This window comes from Pan paniscus, chromosome 19 (assembly GCF_029289425.2).
Source record: "Pan paniscus chromosome 19, NHGRI_mPanPan1-v2.0_pri, whole genome shotgun sequence".
Lineage (NCBI taxonomy): Eukaryota > Metazoa > Chordata > Mammalia > Primates > Hominidae > Pan > Pan paniscus.
In genome coordinates, this window is record NC_073268.2 from 76,462,950 (window position 1) to 76,479,309 (window position 16,360).

The 16,360-nt window shown below is 38.1% G+C and overlaps 1 protein-coding gene across 10 annotated transcripts in view; it reads right to left on the reverse strand.

The window, feature by feature from the left end:
* Positions 1 to 16,360, reverse strand: part of USP32 (ubiquitin specific peptidase 32) — a 214,028-nt gene that overhangs the window by 102,519 nt on the left and 95,149 nt on the right. For all 10 annotated transcript variants that reach the window (XM_034942618.3, XM_055101663.2, XM_034942617.3 and 7 more), the window contains 2 exons: positions 14,645 to 14,763; positions 8,482 to 8,641 (listed from right to left, as the gene is read on the reverse strand). In XM_034942618.3, coding sequence (XP_034798509.1) covers positions 8,482 to 8,641; positions 14,645 to 14,763 — 279 coding nt within the window. The remainder of the gene's footprint in view (positions 1 to 8,481; positions 8,642 to 14,644; positions 14,764 to 16,360) is intronic.

Sequence of the window (16,360 nt, forward strand, 5' to 3'; positions counted from 1 at the left end):
ACACTTCAGAAAAATGTAATTACCATGACAAAATCTAAAATCTTGGGTAAACTGAGTAAGTTATTATTATTATTATTTTTTTTTGAGATGGAGTTTCACTCTTGTTACCCAGGCTGGAGTGCAATGGCACGGTCTTGGCTCACTGCAACCTCCACCTCCTGGGTTCAAGCGATTCTCCTGCCTCAGCCTCCCGAGTAGCTGGGATTACAGGCGTCCACCACCACACCCAGCTAACTTTTGTATTTTTAGTAGAGACGGGGTTTCACCATGTTGCCCAGGCTGGTCTTGAACTCCTGACCTCAGGTAATCCACCCGCCTCAGCCTCCCAAAGTGGTGGGATTACAGGCTCGGGCTACTGCACCTGGCCAAATCAAGTAAGTTAATTATTCTAAGTCTGTACTGAATACAAATAGCTCCACAGTTTCCTTTGTGATTCACATCAAAGAGAACAAAATGTGATTAAACGTGGCAGTGTGTTCAACTTACTGTGACTTCAAATTTTACTATATAATTGTGTATGAAAAAGTAATTAAAGGCATCTGCATGTTAACATGTTATTTAGAAGTTAAAAATTGTAATTCCTTTTTGTTTCCTAGATACCTTGGCTCATTACACAAATTTAAATGGAGTTACTGATGCTTTAAAATAAATGTCTACTTATAAATCAGTTAATAACATTCCCTATTTTTACCACAAGTTTCCACATTCCTAACACATTATTAGAACAGTTCAATGTACCAAATATTATTTGAGTAGAAGAGCCTGCAAAGACATCAATAGTGAATTGTTTAGCCAGAATCAGACTGAGAATTTATAGGTAATATAAATCATAGTCATCAAATTGTAAACCTAACCATGTCAGAATTTCTCTAAGAAACTTAGCAGTAATTCTGACTTTGTGATAATGCTTTTCATAGTAAGACTCACTAAGAAAGTAGCTGCTTGCCAGAAGCCAGCAGCAATTCAGTTGTCTGTTGAATAAATTTGTTGGTTCTTTGTTTTTATAGATTATAAAATAAAAGTAAACAAACTGGTAAGAAAAACACTGTCTTTCCACAAATCCGGGCAAGTTAATTTTTATACTGATCTACAGCCCTCTATTTGAAAATTTGCTTGATCCCAAAACAATTATTCTCTGAAGACAGAGGGGTAAAAACCACTGACATTCACAAAGCCAAGTGTTCACAAATATAAGAGGATACATATTCATTATAAAACACATGCTCTGGCCGGGTGCAGTGGCTCACGCCTGTAATCCCAGCACTTCGGGAGGCCGAGGCGGATGGATCATGAGGTCAGGAGTTCAAGAGCAGCCTGGCCAATATGGTGAAACCCCATCTCTACTAAAAATACAAAAAATTAGCCAGGCGCGGTGGCAGGCGCCTGTAATCCCAGCTACTCGGGAGGCTGAGGCAGGAGAATCGCTGGAACTCGGAGGGTGGAGGTTGCAGTGAGCTGAGATCATGCCACTGCACTCCAGCCTGGGCAAGAGTGAGACTCCGTCTCAAAAAAAAAAAAAAAAAAAATGCTGTATACCAGACGCAGGCTGAGTCCTTTTATTAATAATAACAAAAGGTATTACCTAATTTACTCCTTAAAACAGCCTTATAAGGTAAATTGTATCATTATCCCTGTTTTACAAAGGAGGAAAAAGAAGTTCAAAGAGGTTAAATCTATTTCCCACAGCAATAGTAAGTGGCAGGGGGAGTCTGTGTGACACAGAGGTTGAAGAACTACTAAATATTTTATCAGTGTTTCTCAAAATGCAGTTCATGGTCCATCTACATCAAAATCACCCTGGAAGTCTGTAAAGTACAAAGTCCTAGGGCCCACTAAATCAAAATCTTTGCCGACAGAGCCAGTAACCTGCACTTTCAATAATTTCTCCAAATAATTCCGATGCTCAATATAGCTGGTAACTATCAATATGCCATAGTAGACTTACGGCTGACTTGTTTTTAATTTGGGGTTATTTCTCTTACAAGAAATAAGGATAGGACAAAACTCAACTAAGATGCCAGCAAATAAGAATGTTATAAATAACTGAGAAAACAGCATAATATTTCTTCAGGCTTTTACCACACAGTACTGATTTATTTCAATGACTACCACGGAAATCAATGGGCACATTGTAACAGCAGTTAAAATCATTGCATGTATTTAAAGCAAACTGACTCTTCATGTGCCTCAACTGAATGCTAATCAATGTTCTATATCTGATATCATTTAGCTAACCAAAAGTTTTAGAAGGAAGACCTTAGAACTTTGCAACTTTCAACAGTTCTTTAAGTGTGTAAGTATCATAATTCATTTCCCCCTAAAAACATAGTATACTCTTTTTTTTTATTGAGACAGGGTGTCGCTCTATTGCCAGACTGGAGTGCAGTGGTGCAATCTCGGCTCACTGCAACCTCTGCCTCCCAGGTTCAAGCTATTCTCCTGCCTCAGCATCCAAGGTAGCTGGGACTACAGGCACATGCCACTACACCCGGCTAATTTTTGTACTTTTAGTAGAGACAGGGTTTCCTCATGTTGGCCAGGATGGTCTCGATCTCTTGACCTCGTGATCCACCCATCTCGGCCTCCCAAAGTGCTGGGATTACAGGCATGAGCCACCGCACCCAGCCAAACATAGTCTACTTTTATGAGAACATCCCCATGCTATGAAGTTGTTAAACCTTATTTAAACATGATGATTTATCTTGGTCCTTCTCCCCTTGGTATGGCTTTAGCCTTACAGTCCTAAGAGGACACATCCCTTCTGCTCACTCTGGAGGCAAACAAATGTTTAAATCAAGACTTAGAATGCACACTTTAAGAGGCTGAAAAATTTTCAACCCAGTTCAATACAACAAAATGCATTTCGTCCACTAAACTAAGAAAAACTCAAAGGAATAGGACCTGAGCCATATTCTCAAGGGGCTTGCAACTTGTGGGGGTAAACAAAATCATTTCCAACAGACTTAGAGATAGGGCAAAAAGCAAATTAACTGCTTCAATTGAAATATAAAGTGTTGCAGAAATGCAAATAGTAAAATAAATTAACTCAAAGAGAAATGGACAAGCATGACAGAAAAGGCAGCATCTGAATTGGGCTTTGATGACAAACAATCATCTCAATTGTCAAGGGCTGAAAGATGAAGTACATTCTTAAATGAAGGAAGATTAGGAGTGATGTATATAGTGTAGCTATAATATAAAAGTTCATGGTGTGGTCACGGTATATTGACCAGTGCTCTGTAGTTGAGGCAAAGAACACACGTGAGGAGAAATGAGCATGGGAAATTAAGTCAAGGATAGGAAACTAAGAGACTCTGAAGCCATGCTAAGGAATTTAAACAAAGGTTTCTAAGCAGAGAAGTGAAGTAATTAAAAGAAATTTAATGTCAATTTAATGTGAATTAAAAATACATTTAAAAAATTGTCCTTCATCCTTTCGTATCATTGAGAGGAAGTAAAATAAGAAAGATAAGGAACTTATAATGATGGCACCAAGAAAGAAAGATGCAAGAAATATGACTGAGTTAAGATGGATAGAATCTAATATGAAGCTTGACAAGGAAAAGTCAAAGGTTAGTCAAGTTAGACACTGGAATTAAAAATACTATCAACCAGGATATAAAACACAGAAGGAAGAACAAGTTTGCCTTTTTTTTTTTTTTTAATACCTTTAGGTGGATCGTGGCAGGGAAAGATGAATTCGCTTTAGATATAAGATTTAGGTGCTAGAAAGTATAACCAAAAGGCATTTATTAAAATGAATCTGAGGTTTCAGAAATACCTCAAGAGCAGAAAAGTTCATCTAGGTATCACCTACAAAGATAGGAAGGATAGGTGAAGCATGGAAATGGCTGTGATGAAGCAAAGAATGTACATCATCCGAGAACAAAATAGAGCGAAGGGCTGATCCACTGGAAATAACTTTTATTTTAAAAGTAGGTGGTAAAAGGGGAACAGTAAAACTCGTAAGAAATAAGAAGAATATTAGGAAACTACAATGTTTCAAAAGCCAAAGGAGAAGAGAGTTTGAAGAAAACTGATTGGTCAACAGTGTTAAAATGCTGCAGAGATGTTAGGGGGTACATGAAACTAAAAAGAAAACAATCATTAGGAATTAGAAGGTCATTATGGTAGGTGAAACAATCAATGTACAGGAATATTTGTTTCAAATAATTAAAGATTTTTTCTTTTCTTTTTTTTTTTTTTGAGACCGAGTCTCGCCCTGTCGCCCAGGCTGGAGTGCAGTGGCATGATCTTGGCTCACTGCAACCCCTGCCTCCCGGGTTCAAGTGATTCTCCTGCCTCTGCCTCCCAAGTAGCTGGGACTACAGGGGTCTGCCACCATGGCTGGCTAATTTTTGTATTTTTTTTTTTTTAGTAGAGACGGGGGTTTCACCATATTGACCAGGCTGGTCTCGAACTCCTAACCTTGTGATCCACCCGCCTTGGCCTCCCAAAGTGCTGGGATTACAGGCATGAGCCACCACACCCAGCCTAATTCAAGATTTCTTAAGGCAAAAGTATTTTTAACTTTTAGATACTACTAAAAATCCAAAACAAGATGATTTTCAAATAAAACGGAGCCATTTTTAACATATTGAAAATTATTTGACTGATTAAATAAATTTGTTTTCTCTAATAATACAGTGTTTTCAAAAACAGTAAATAAGCAGCTTCTGCTTTCAAAGTAATTTTTTAACCAACTGACAAAGCCTAGCTCCTTGACCAAATTTTTTAGGTTCCTCTAAGCTCACTTCTACTAAGTTTCATTCTTGGTTCCCTTCCTGTCATTGGTCTATCCTAGACCAGTTTTAGATAAGAATCCAGCAATAGTCATTCCCCTCACCTTGGACTGCTTTAGCAAGAATCCCCTACTTTTGATGTCTCCTCTTTGTAATTTTTCTATCCACTGACCACCTCACCTTAATCCTTGGCTATAAATCCCCACTTGTCGTTGTTATATTGAGAGCTGAGCTTCTCTCTCTCCCCTACTGCAATACCCTTAATTGCAGTAGTCTTGAATAATGTCTTCCTCACAGTTTTAACAAATATCAGAATAATTTTTTCTTTAACACAACAAGGCATTTAAGGAAAGCAGTCACACTCTTTTCGATATTAACAGAAAACTAATTTACCATACAATCACAAATAAAAGTGAAAGTTCAACAGAATATCCATATGAGTGACAATATAAATATTAAGGTAAGTTAGAGTTTACACAGTGAGTATAAAAAGGTTCCCTCAATATTTTAAGCAAAATAATTTTTTAAAAGGCTTTCCTATTTAAAACAAAGATAAGGGCACTGAAAAGTAGTAGAATCAAGCTTATTGCCCATTCATGCCAGAACTTACCAGTCAGAACTTTTAATAATAACAGAATGAAAATGGGAGAAAGTAGCTGGTGTGTAATCTGTAGTCAAGTTATATGTCATATAAAGTAATGGATACAAATAGCACTTGACACCCAAATTCCTCTATTCAGTCAACAAATACTTATTCAGGCTTGGTCCAAGATTGGAAAGATAGGATAATACTGCAGACCCCCTCTGCCGGAAAGGATCCTATGAGTTAGGAGACATGACATGTACAAATAAGCAGAATGCTATAAGTAGTTATAATACAAAGATGAATGGGATAAATTAATTCAAAAAGGGTACAAGTAAGGTGTTATCAGAGTTCAGAGGAATGAGAGATAATTTCTGATAAGAAGGCAAGAAAGGGTTTCATGAAAAAGAGGGTATGTGATTTAAGTCTTCATGGATGATTATTAGGATTTAACACGTAGAAGAAAAAGAGAAGGCATTTTAGTGATAGAAAGAAGCATAAGGAAAAGCAGCCCAGGCACAGTGGCTCACACCTGTAATCCCAGCACTTTGAGAGGCCAAGGCAGGTGGATCACCTGAGGTCAGGAGTTCAAGACCCGCCTGGCCAACACAGTGAAGCCCCGTCTCTAATAAAAATACAAAAATTAGCTGGCATGGTAGTGCATGCCTGTAATCACAGCTACTTGGGAGGCCAAGGCAAGAGAATCACTTGAATCCAGGAGGCGGAGGCTGCAGTGAGCTGAGATCACACCACTGCACTCCAGCCCAGGCAAAAGAGTGAGACAGTGTGTCCAAAAAAAAAAAAAAAAAAGGAAAAGCAGAGTGTATTAACAGTTTTCTGTATCCAATGGAAAGAAGAACAGTAGAAATTAACACTTAGGCCTGTGTAGTGAATTGAATACTGTCTCCCAAACATTCATGATTATCTGGAACCTCAGAATACGGCCTTATTTGGAAACAGGGTCTTTGCGGATGTAATGAATTAAGGATCTTGAGGTAAAATTATCCTGGATTTAGCCTGGGCCCTGAATCCAAAGAGGAAAGGACACAGAAACACACAGAGAAGGCCATGTGAAGACAGAGGCAAAGAATGGGAGATGCTGCCACAAACCAAGGAATGCTTGGGGTCACCAAAAAATGGAAGAGGCAAGGAATAATTCTTTTCTAGGGACTGAGGCAGAGCAGGAGGCACCTTTTGAGGGGCCGAGGGGCCTAGGGGTCCCTGCATGCATGGAAATAAAGGATACTCCTGAGTTCCTTCAAGTGAAACTCTAGGCATCTATCTAGCCAGCCCTGAGAAATAAGTAACTTGTTAAGCCAGAAAGTAATAGTAGCCTAAAAGAAGATGTTTGATTTCCCTATAGCAACTAAAGATAACATCTTAATATGTGTCCCTGAGTTGTCATTCAGAAGCACAGACCCCCTCCCTCACCAAGAACTCCCACTGAGCTGATCAGACCTTAGACCACAGGGGAACTAAAGACTCAATGCTCACCATCCTTCTTTGTTCTAAATTTCTTCCCAGGCTGGGTATGGTGGCTCATGCCACTAATCCTAGCACTTTGGGAGGCTGAGGCGGGTGGATCACTTGAGGTCAGGAGTTTGAAACCAGCCTGGCCAACATGGTGAAACCCCTTCTCTGCTAAAAATACAAAAAATTTAGCTGCACGTGGTGGCAGGCACCTATAATCCCAGCTACTCAGGAGGCTGAGGCAGAAGAATCACTTGAACCTGGGAGGTGGAGGTTGCAGTGAGCCGAGATCGCGCCACTGCACTCCAGCCTGGGCGACAGAGCAATACTTCGTCTCAAATTAATTAATTAATTAATTTCTTCCTGAAGGGCCTGGAGGGAGTCACACCCGTGAGCCAGTTAACGTTCTTTTCTGCTGACCTCAAATTTTTAAAAGATGGTTCTCTTCCTTAACCAATTGCAAATCAGAAAATTTTTAAATCTGTCTACCCATCTATGACCTACCTGTAAGCTCCCCTTTCAAGATATCTGGCCCTTTTAGGCCAAAACCAATGAGTATCCTCCATGTATTGATTTACGATTTTTGCCTGTAGCTTCTATATTCCTGAAAGTTACCCTTGCCTTTAAAAACCCTTACCCATGAGCCTTGGGGAGGTTGGGCTTTGAGCATTTACCTGGTCCTCTTTGCTTAATGCCCTATAAATGTCTTCCTTTCTACTGCTACAGAAACTCTGGTGTAGATATGTGATTTTTACTGAGCCAGGTAAGCAGACCCAATTGCGGTTCTATAACAGGACTTCAGAGGGAGCACAGCCCTATAAACATCTTGATTTCAGCTGCTAAAACTAAGTAAATGTCTCATTTCAGTTTATGAATTGTGGTAATTTGTTACAGCAACCCTAGGAAACTAATATAGCTTCATTAAGGACAATTCACAGAGGCCTATATTTTCCATGCCCAGCATTTCTTTTTATTACATTTTGAAAAAAACAAAATACTGACAAAAAAAAAATTTCTCAGGCCGGGCATGGTGGCTCACGCCTATAATCCCAGCACTTCGGGAGGCCGAGGCGTGTGGATCACGAGGTCAGGAAATCGAGACCATCCTGGCTAACATGGTGAAACCCCGACTCTACTAAAAATACAAAAAAATTAGCCAGGCATGGTGGTGGGCGCCTGTAGTCCCAGCTACTCGGGAGGCTGAGGCAGGAGAATGGCGTGAACCTGGGAGGTGGAGATTGCAGTGGGCCGAGATTACACCACTGTACTCGAGGCTGGGCAACAGAGGGAGACTTCGTCTCAAAAAAAAAAAAAAAAAAAAGTCTTGGCTGGGCACAGTGACTCACGACTCAGGACTTTGGGAAACTGAGGTGGGAGGATTACTTGAGCCCAAGAGTTCAAGACCAGCATAGGCAATATAGACCCCTGCAGTCTCTACAAAAGATAAAAAAATTAGCCAGGCATGGTGGTGAGTGCCTGTAGTCCCAGCTGCTTGGGAGGATGAGGTGAGAGGACTGCTTGAGCCCAGGAGGTTGAGACTGCCGTAAGCCACGATGGTGCCACTGCACTCCAGCCTGGGACAGAATTTAAATAAATTTCTCCTTTATAAGCATATTCTCATATTACCAGCCAATTATATATATATAAAAAAAGGCAAACAGAAAACAATGAAATGTCATTACTTACAATGTGTGACTCCAGCCAGAGTTTGGTAGAAAGTAGGAGTATCACTATCATCAGTGAGGGTAACATACACACCTCCAGATAGAAGCCATCGAGAGAAAGTAAAAGCATCTTTGTTTAGAAAAAGCCAATTTCTAAACTTTTCATAGTTTACCTTTTCACCCTAAAATTAAAACAAGAAAACATACGTTTAGTCAAATTTTAAGGTATCTTACTTGGAACCTGCACAACCTGAAATTTGCAATTAGTTGGCAATTACCTTTCTGCTATCTACAAAGGAAGGATTATCTAATAACACTGCAGGGTGTATATACATATTTGGAAATCAAACTGTTTTCAAAAATACTTGTGCTTCATAACTTCTACTTGCATAAAATCTGTATGTTAACTACAAATTATTTCATCAATTCAGTAAAGCAGTACACTGCCAATAAGCCAGATTTTGTTTGCTAAGTATATCCCAAAACCAGTAAAGTGCATTTTGTTTTTTGTTTTTGTTTGTTTGTTTGAGATGGAGTCTCACTTTGTCGCCCAGGCTGGAGTGCAGTGGCGCGATCTCGGCTCACTGCAAGCTCTGCCTCCCGGGTTCACGCCATTCTCCTGCCTCAGCCTCCTGAGTAGCTGGGACTACAGGCACCCACCACCACGCCCGGCTAATTTTTTGTATTTTTTAGTAAAGATGAGGTTTCACCGTGTTAGCCAGGATGGTCTTGATCTCCTGACCTTGTGATCTGCCCGCCTCGGCCTCCCAAAGTGCTGGGATTACAGGCATGAGCCACCGTGCCCGGCCATCTGCATTTCTTTAAACATTTAATAAATCCAATTTTTCACTTGCCTTATCCCTCTTCTTTAGCACTCTTCAATCTGCCTGAGTTACTATATCTTAATTAAATCTGTATGGAATTAAAATACTCTTTAAATTTCATTTGTGAATTAAAAACAACTATCCAGGTGTCCTCCTAGAGTAGACAATCAGGATCCCAGAAGGCATCATTGAAAACATGTATGTACACAGAGAACAAAAAGAAGCAAGTTGATTTCTGTTTCTTTGCTTTCTTTCCAGGTATTTTTCTTGATAAATCTCTGGAGAAAAGTATCCAGGCTGAAAAAGAGCATCATATGGTTTGTTCATGCCAATCCCTTTGCTTGGAAGACAAGAGATCCTAGGTTTAGTGGGAGCCAGGTATTTCTAAGCAGAAAAAGGGAGAAGCAATTCACAAGGAAATACAATGAAGCTACAACCTGAACTATTTGATCAGGAAAAAAAAGAAAGAAATACATTGAATAATGACAGTCAAGATTGGAGCAGCTCTAATCCTAATAGACATGCTAAAGAATACGAATAATTAGTTACCTAAAAGAAATATGGTGGAAACATATCTACATTGTTTAGTAGCATCCCATTAAGTGAGGCGATACTTTTAGCCCGGTACTTTCAGAACATTTAACGTGACTGCAATCCAAGCAATCAAGACATTGACAGTCTTGTTTTTCTGAATGGAAGAATATGGTGTGAAAGTGGATCATACAAATTGGGTCATTCTTGTCATAACTAAATCAGAGTCAACAGGCCCGGGGTAGAAAGTATTCACGATACATTGCTCTCGAAATGTAATTCTCTGTAAGTCCAGCTGCTGAGATGACTTGCTGCAACTAATTTTGCCCACCACCATCGCCCACCAACTGAAGTTTGCCAGCTCCCTAAAGCTTTACTAATACCAATGAACTTTCTCTCAGGACCATATGTAACACTCCCATTTTTAGAAAACTCCCAACCTTCTCTTTGTTCTTTGGACATATTGAAGATCACCCAGTCTTCATGTATGCCCTATACATTTTTATTTTGACATTGACAATGACATTCAGACATGTTGCAGGGACATATGAGTACACTGCCAACATGTTTAGAGATGAGAGTTCCTACTCATATTCTTTCTGTATCCCATGTTTAGTCTAGAAAGAAGCTTAGTATAAATTCTACAAGCTGATGCACATTTTTACACACATTAACATCTCTGACATTGGGATAAGTCTTAAAATCAATAGCATCCTTTAATTGTAATTTCTTAGTGGTTGCGATATTGTTAAATATATATTTGGTCTTCATCTCTTTTTCTGGCATGCAACTCCTAAAATTCTTGTAATCTCCAAAGTGATAAATGACTCTGCATGCTAATGAATGGACCCCACAGCTGGGTGGGGGGCTGCTAGATAGCCTCAAGATGGGGGCTGGCCACTGGGGAAAAAAAAAACAAACCACAATGATTAACCTCTAGGGAGGGAGGGGAGAGGGCTTAAAGTTGAGCTGATTACCAATGGTCAATGATTTAATCAATCATGATCGCTAGCGAAGATGTCTAGGGGTCAGTTTTGTGGAACTAATCCCTCAACCTGTGGGATCTGATGCTATCTCCAGGTAGACCCTTCTACCACCTTCATACAGAGCTAATACCAGATGTTTACAATGTCCTAAGAACTGCTCTAAATATTTCAAATACTAATTTAATCTTCAAAACACTCTCTACAGAAGACACTATTATTATCCCCATTTTATCATGAGAAAACCAAGACACCAAAAGGTTAAGGAATTTGCCTACTGTTATACAGTGGAAGAAAGAGGACTGAACTCAGGTAGTCCAGGCTCCAAAGTTAGCACACTGCCTGTCTAAGTGAAATACAAAGTAATCTCTGAAATTCACTTGCCCATTGGGAATCATTCCACATAACTGGTAGACCAAAAATTATATGGTCAAATCTGATTTTTTGTGTTTCTGAGTCATGGATCTCTTCTAAAAAGAGAAGAATAGCATAAAATATAAATTTCCATTTTAAGAGTCAACAACCTAAAATAAGTCAGTGAGAAAAAAACTTCATACAACACCTAGGTAGATTCCTTTATAACTTCATCTGTCAAGGCTAATAATAAAGCACAAGATAGAAAAAGCTGAGACCCATATCACTTAAATCTAAGCACCAGGTCCTTATATTTTAGCTAAAGTGCTTCTGTGTGTGTGTGTGTGTGTGTGTGTGTGTGTGTGTGTGTGTGTATAAACACAAAAACAACACAAAGCATTGTTATTGAAGGTCTGAATTAACCTATTCTAATATAAATACTTGGATAGCAATGTTCTACATGCAATCATCAGACACACTACTCAGATATTACATCAGGCAAATAAATCAAATAGTTGAATCAAATACCAATAGCCCATTTACAATGTTGGTTTTATACCAACTAGAGGTATCTAATAGTTCAAATAGCCATATACATGAGCTTCACACTTCTTTGATCTTTTCTCCTCTAAAGATCTTATTAAAAACACCACCAACTCAGGCATTAACTACCACAGTCTTATGATGTCTTTATTATAGTAACTTCCTCTTCCCATAATTGAAAATTTAAGCATTCCACTCTTCCTATCACCATTTCCTCTTATGAGTACATTTCATCTAGTATCCTACACCAGCAATTTTTTTAATTCCACAGGACCTACACCAATGACCTACCTGCAGATCACGAAATTTAATGATCACTTCTCAGTGATCAAAGGTCAACTCACTAGACCTTCCAGGGTATTTGACATAGTTGAGTTCTCCTTCCTTCTTGAAACATTGTCCTCAGTTGGCTTCCAGGACACTATTCTCTTTTATTAATCCTCTTTTCTTGCAGGCTATTTCTTAGTGGTCTGTTTTGAGTCCTCTTCATCTCTCCAAACTCTAAACACTGGATGACAGGACTCATTCTTCCAACCTGTTTTCTATCTAAACTTACTCCTAGATGATCTCATCCTCACCTGTAAGCCAACAACAAATCCTTTACTCCTCAACAACAGATTTATATATCAAAAATCACATTTGACAACTCCACTTGAGTGTCTAATAGGATTCTCAAGTGTAATTACAACTTTCTTGATATCCAACCCCCTAACCTGCTTCTCCATTACTCTTAGCCATCTCAGTTAGTGGTAATTCCATTCATTTACTGAATCAGGCTAAATACTAATCATCTTCCCTCTACTCATTCTGTCACATAGTCCATAATCAATACGAGAAAAAATTCTAGGCCAACTCTACCTTTGAAATAAATGCAGAATCTGAAAACTTCTCACTACCTCACTGCTACACCATGTTCTAAATGACTGATTAAATCACTGACCATTGGTAATCATGACCCTCATGCCTGGATTATTCAGATACCTCAATTGGACTCAGTTCAGCCTACTTCCCACATAAGATCCAAAGTGATCATGTGTGTAAAAAAAAAAAAAAAAAAAGCCTCATATTTTGTTACTCCTCTACTCAAAACCTTCCAGTGGTTTCTATCTCACTCAGGGTAAAAGTCAAAGGACTCACGCTGTCCTATAGGACAATATATAATCATTTCCTACCACTCCCCTGTTCACACCATTCCAACTAAATTGGCCTTTTTATTGTTCCTTGGACATACAAGTACACCCCCACCTCAAGGCCTTTGCTATATTCTCTTGATGAAAAGTAGTCCTCCAGATATCTTCATGGTTTTCTTTCTCACTTGCTATAAATTATTTACTCAAATCTTACTTATCTGATAGACCTAAGCATTATATATAAAATAAACAAGATTCAGATTTTCTCTATTACCACCTTCTTCCTTTATTCTACTTTATTTTCCCCTATAGCACTAATTATCAGCTAATACATGTGCCTGCTATTGTGTTTACATTTTTAGAGTACTGGGTAGCCAACCACCCTTAGTTTCCATCTACAAAAATGAGAATGTCTGCATAAACCGTATTAAAATGAAAAAATATCATACTTCCTGAAAAAGAAAAAAGAGTATTAATGTTTTGGACATCTATGTCAAAAATCCAATCAGTCAGGTTTGCTAGATTATCTTTTTTTCTTACAAGCAAATTTTATTATGGGGGAAAAAAACAAACAAATCATAGCTCAGTTCGTCCTGAAGTAGTAAATTACTATCACAGCAACTTCCAGTCAATATGTCAGAACCAAAAACACAGGAAGCACATCCTTTTGCACCTGACACTTGGAAATGCTGGATAAAACGTTAGCACCATAACCACCGCCAAAAACTGCATGCTAGGCTCAAAAGCAAGAAAGAGATATCACCAGGTGCTATCAACACAGGAGATATTCAAAACCAGAGTGGTAAGAAACTAATGATAGGCAGTCCAAAGATATATCAGAACCAGATACATGCAAAGGCTGAAATATGGACAATCAATGTCTATACAGTCAGGAAGGCAGAGCTAACTCCCCAAATAAAACAAAGAACAATGGAGGACTGTCATACTGGTGAAATGGAATTGTGTCAAAAAGCCACCCGAAAGAAAATGGGCAGCACTGAGTGCTGCATGAAAGAATCAGAACTTCTAAAGGGATTTTTACTCTACAATCACTAAGGACTTGTCACATACTAGCAGACCTCTGAAAAGAAAAATAAAATAATTCTCTCTGTTAAAGATATACTTTTTCTATTGCTGAATTTTCTATTGTTTAATTTTTCTATAAAGACACAATGAAAATATATTATTTTTGAAAACAGAAAAAATGACTTTCCCCACCCTCTGGTAGAGTTGGGGTCTTGCTACATTGTCCAGGCTGGTCTTGAACTCCTGGGCTCAAGAGATCTTCTCACCTGGGTCACCCAAAGTACTTAGATTACAGGTGTGAGCCACCTTGCCTGGCCCAAAGATGACAATTTTTTAACACAAATATTTCACTATGCAAATCAACTAGGTGAAATAAATGACAAAATAGGCTTTGATAAAACAGGTCACAGATGGCTCAAGGCTAATGAATGAATGATATCCGTGATGAAAAGCAAAGACACTACAACATGAGCACTGTTTCAGGTTCCTGCAGGAGTGTGTGTGTGTGTGTGTGTGTGTGTATTACTGTGTTAGTGTGAGTATATAGAATTGTGTTTCATTATACTCTAAGTATGAATAGTTGCCTTTACAGTAGAATTGAAAATTTTCAGATTTACAAATGTAACATTAATGAGAGTCATGCAATAGCACATAAATGGAAACATCAATAAATATAAAAATGCCAAGAGTAATCTGCACATAAACATCTGTTTGTCATACTTAAAACTTATTACACAACTAAGAGTTAATACTTTGTCAATGAAAAGAGATAAAATGTAAATCTTTAACTATACCTCTGAGAAACACTTCCTGAGTGTATCTGGGACTTTACCATCCACCACATGGAGCATTCTTTCCATTTCTTCCCGTATAACATAGTTCCCAGATTCACTTGAAAAAAGACTAAAAATGTCTAAGAAAAAGAAAGATAGAATAAATTAATCTTAACAAAGACCAAATATACGTTGGTGGAAGTAGGGAGAAAAGACAAAGCTACAATAACTGAGTGATTACTAGGGCCAAGCACCTTATAAATATAGTTTATTCCTTAAAATAATCCAGCAACAAAAATTTAAAACAGCAGTGTAGTATCTTTTCAAACATGCCAAATTTGCAAAAATCTTTAGGTATTACAATACAAAGTGTTAGCAAAGACTAGGAGAAACAGGACCTCTTATACACTGTTAATAGGAGCACAAATTATTGCAACCATTTTCATGAGTAATTTGGCAAAATCTAGTAAAGGTCAAGAGACATTCCAGAAACTCCACTTCCATCTTTGAAAAACTCTGAAACCTGCGTACAAAATACAAGATGTTCACTGAAATACTGTTTGTAAGAGCAAAACTTCGAAAAAAAAAAAAGATAAATGTCTGTCAACAAGAGAACAGGTAAAATGAGATACACACAATGAAATACTACATAGAAGTTAAAATATGTGTTTCAAGATGGATAAATATCAAAAGATATAATATTCAGAGGAAAAGCAAATGACAAAATCATCTGTATAGTACAGTAGTACCCCCTTATCCATGGTTTTGCTTTCCAAGGTTTCAGTCACCTGTGGTTAACAGAGGTCCAAAAATATTAAATGGAAATTTCCAGAAATGAACAATTCATAAACTTTAAATTGCACACTGTTCTGAGTAACGTGATAAAATCTCTTGCCTCCCTCTTTATCCCACCTGGGACCTGAATGATCCTGTTGTCCAGTGTATCCACATGCTACTCGCCTGTTAGTCACTTAGTGGCCATTTTGGTTATCAGACTTACAGATCACAAGAAGGGTGAGTACAGGAAGATATTTTAACAGAGAGAGTGACCAGATTCACATAAAACTTTTATTATAGTATATTGTTATGATATTACTATTTTATTATTGTTAATATCTTACTGTGCCTAATTTTTAAATTAATCTTTATCATAGATACATATGTACAGGAAGAAACGGTATATATAGGGTTTGGGACTATCTATGGTTTCAGACATCCACTGGGAGGGTCTTGGAACAGATCTGTGCAGATAAGGGGGGAACTAATGTGTACCATTTATTTAAAACTTTAAACCTGCAAAGTAGTTGACAATGTTTAAGGACACATAAACATGTTGTATAAAAACCAGCATGAGAAAAAAATCACCAAATTCATGAAAGTGGTAACCTCTGTAGAGGGAAGAACAGAATGGGATCATGAAGGGATACAAAGAAAACCTCACCTTAGTTTTAATATTTTTAAAAAATCAAATCAGGGACATATGATACAATGTTAAGAAATAGTTAAGCTAGGTGGAGGTACATATTAGATATATGTTTGAAATATTGTTGTTATAGGCTGAACTTTATCCCCCTAAAGATATACTGAAGTCCTAACCTTGAAGTCCCTGTGTATGTGAGATTATCTGGGAACAGAGTCTTTGTAGATATAATCAAGTTAAGATGAGGTCATTAGGGTGGGACCCAATATAATATGACTGGTGCCCTTATAAGAAGAAAAGCACAAACAGAAAAATAA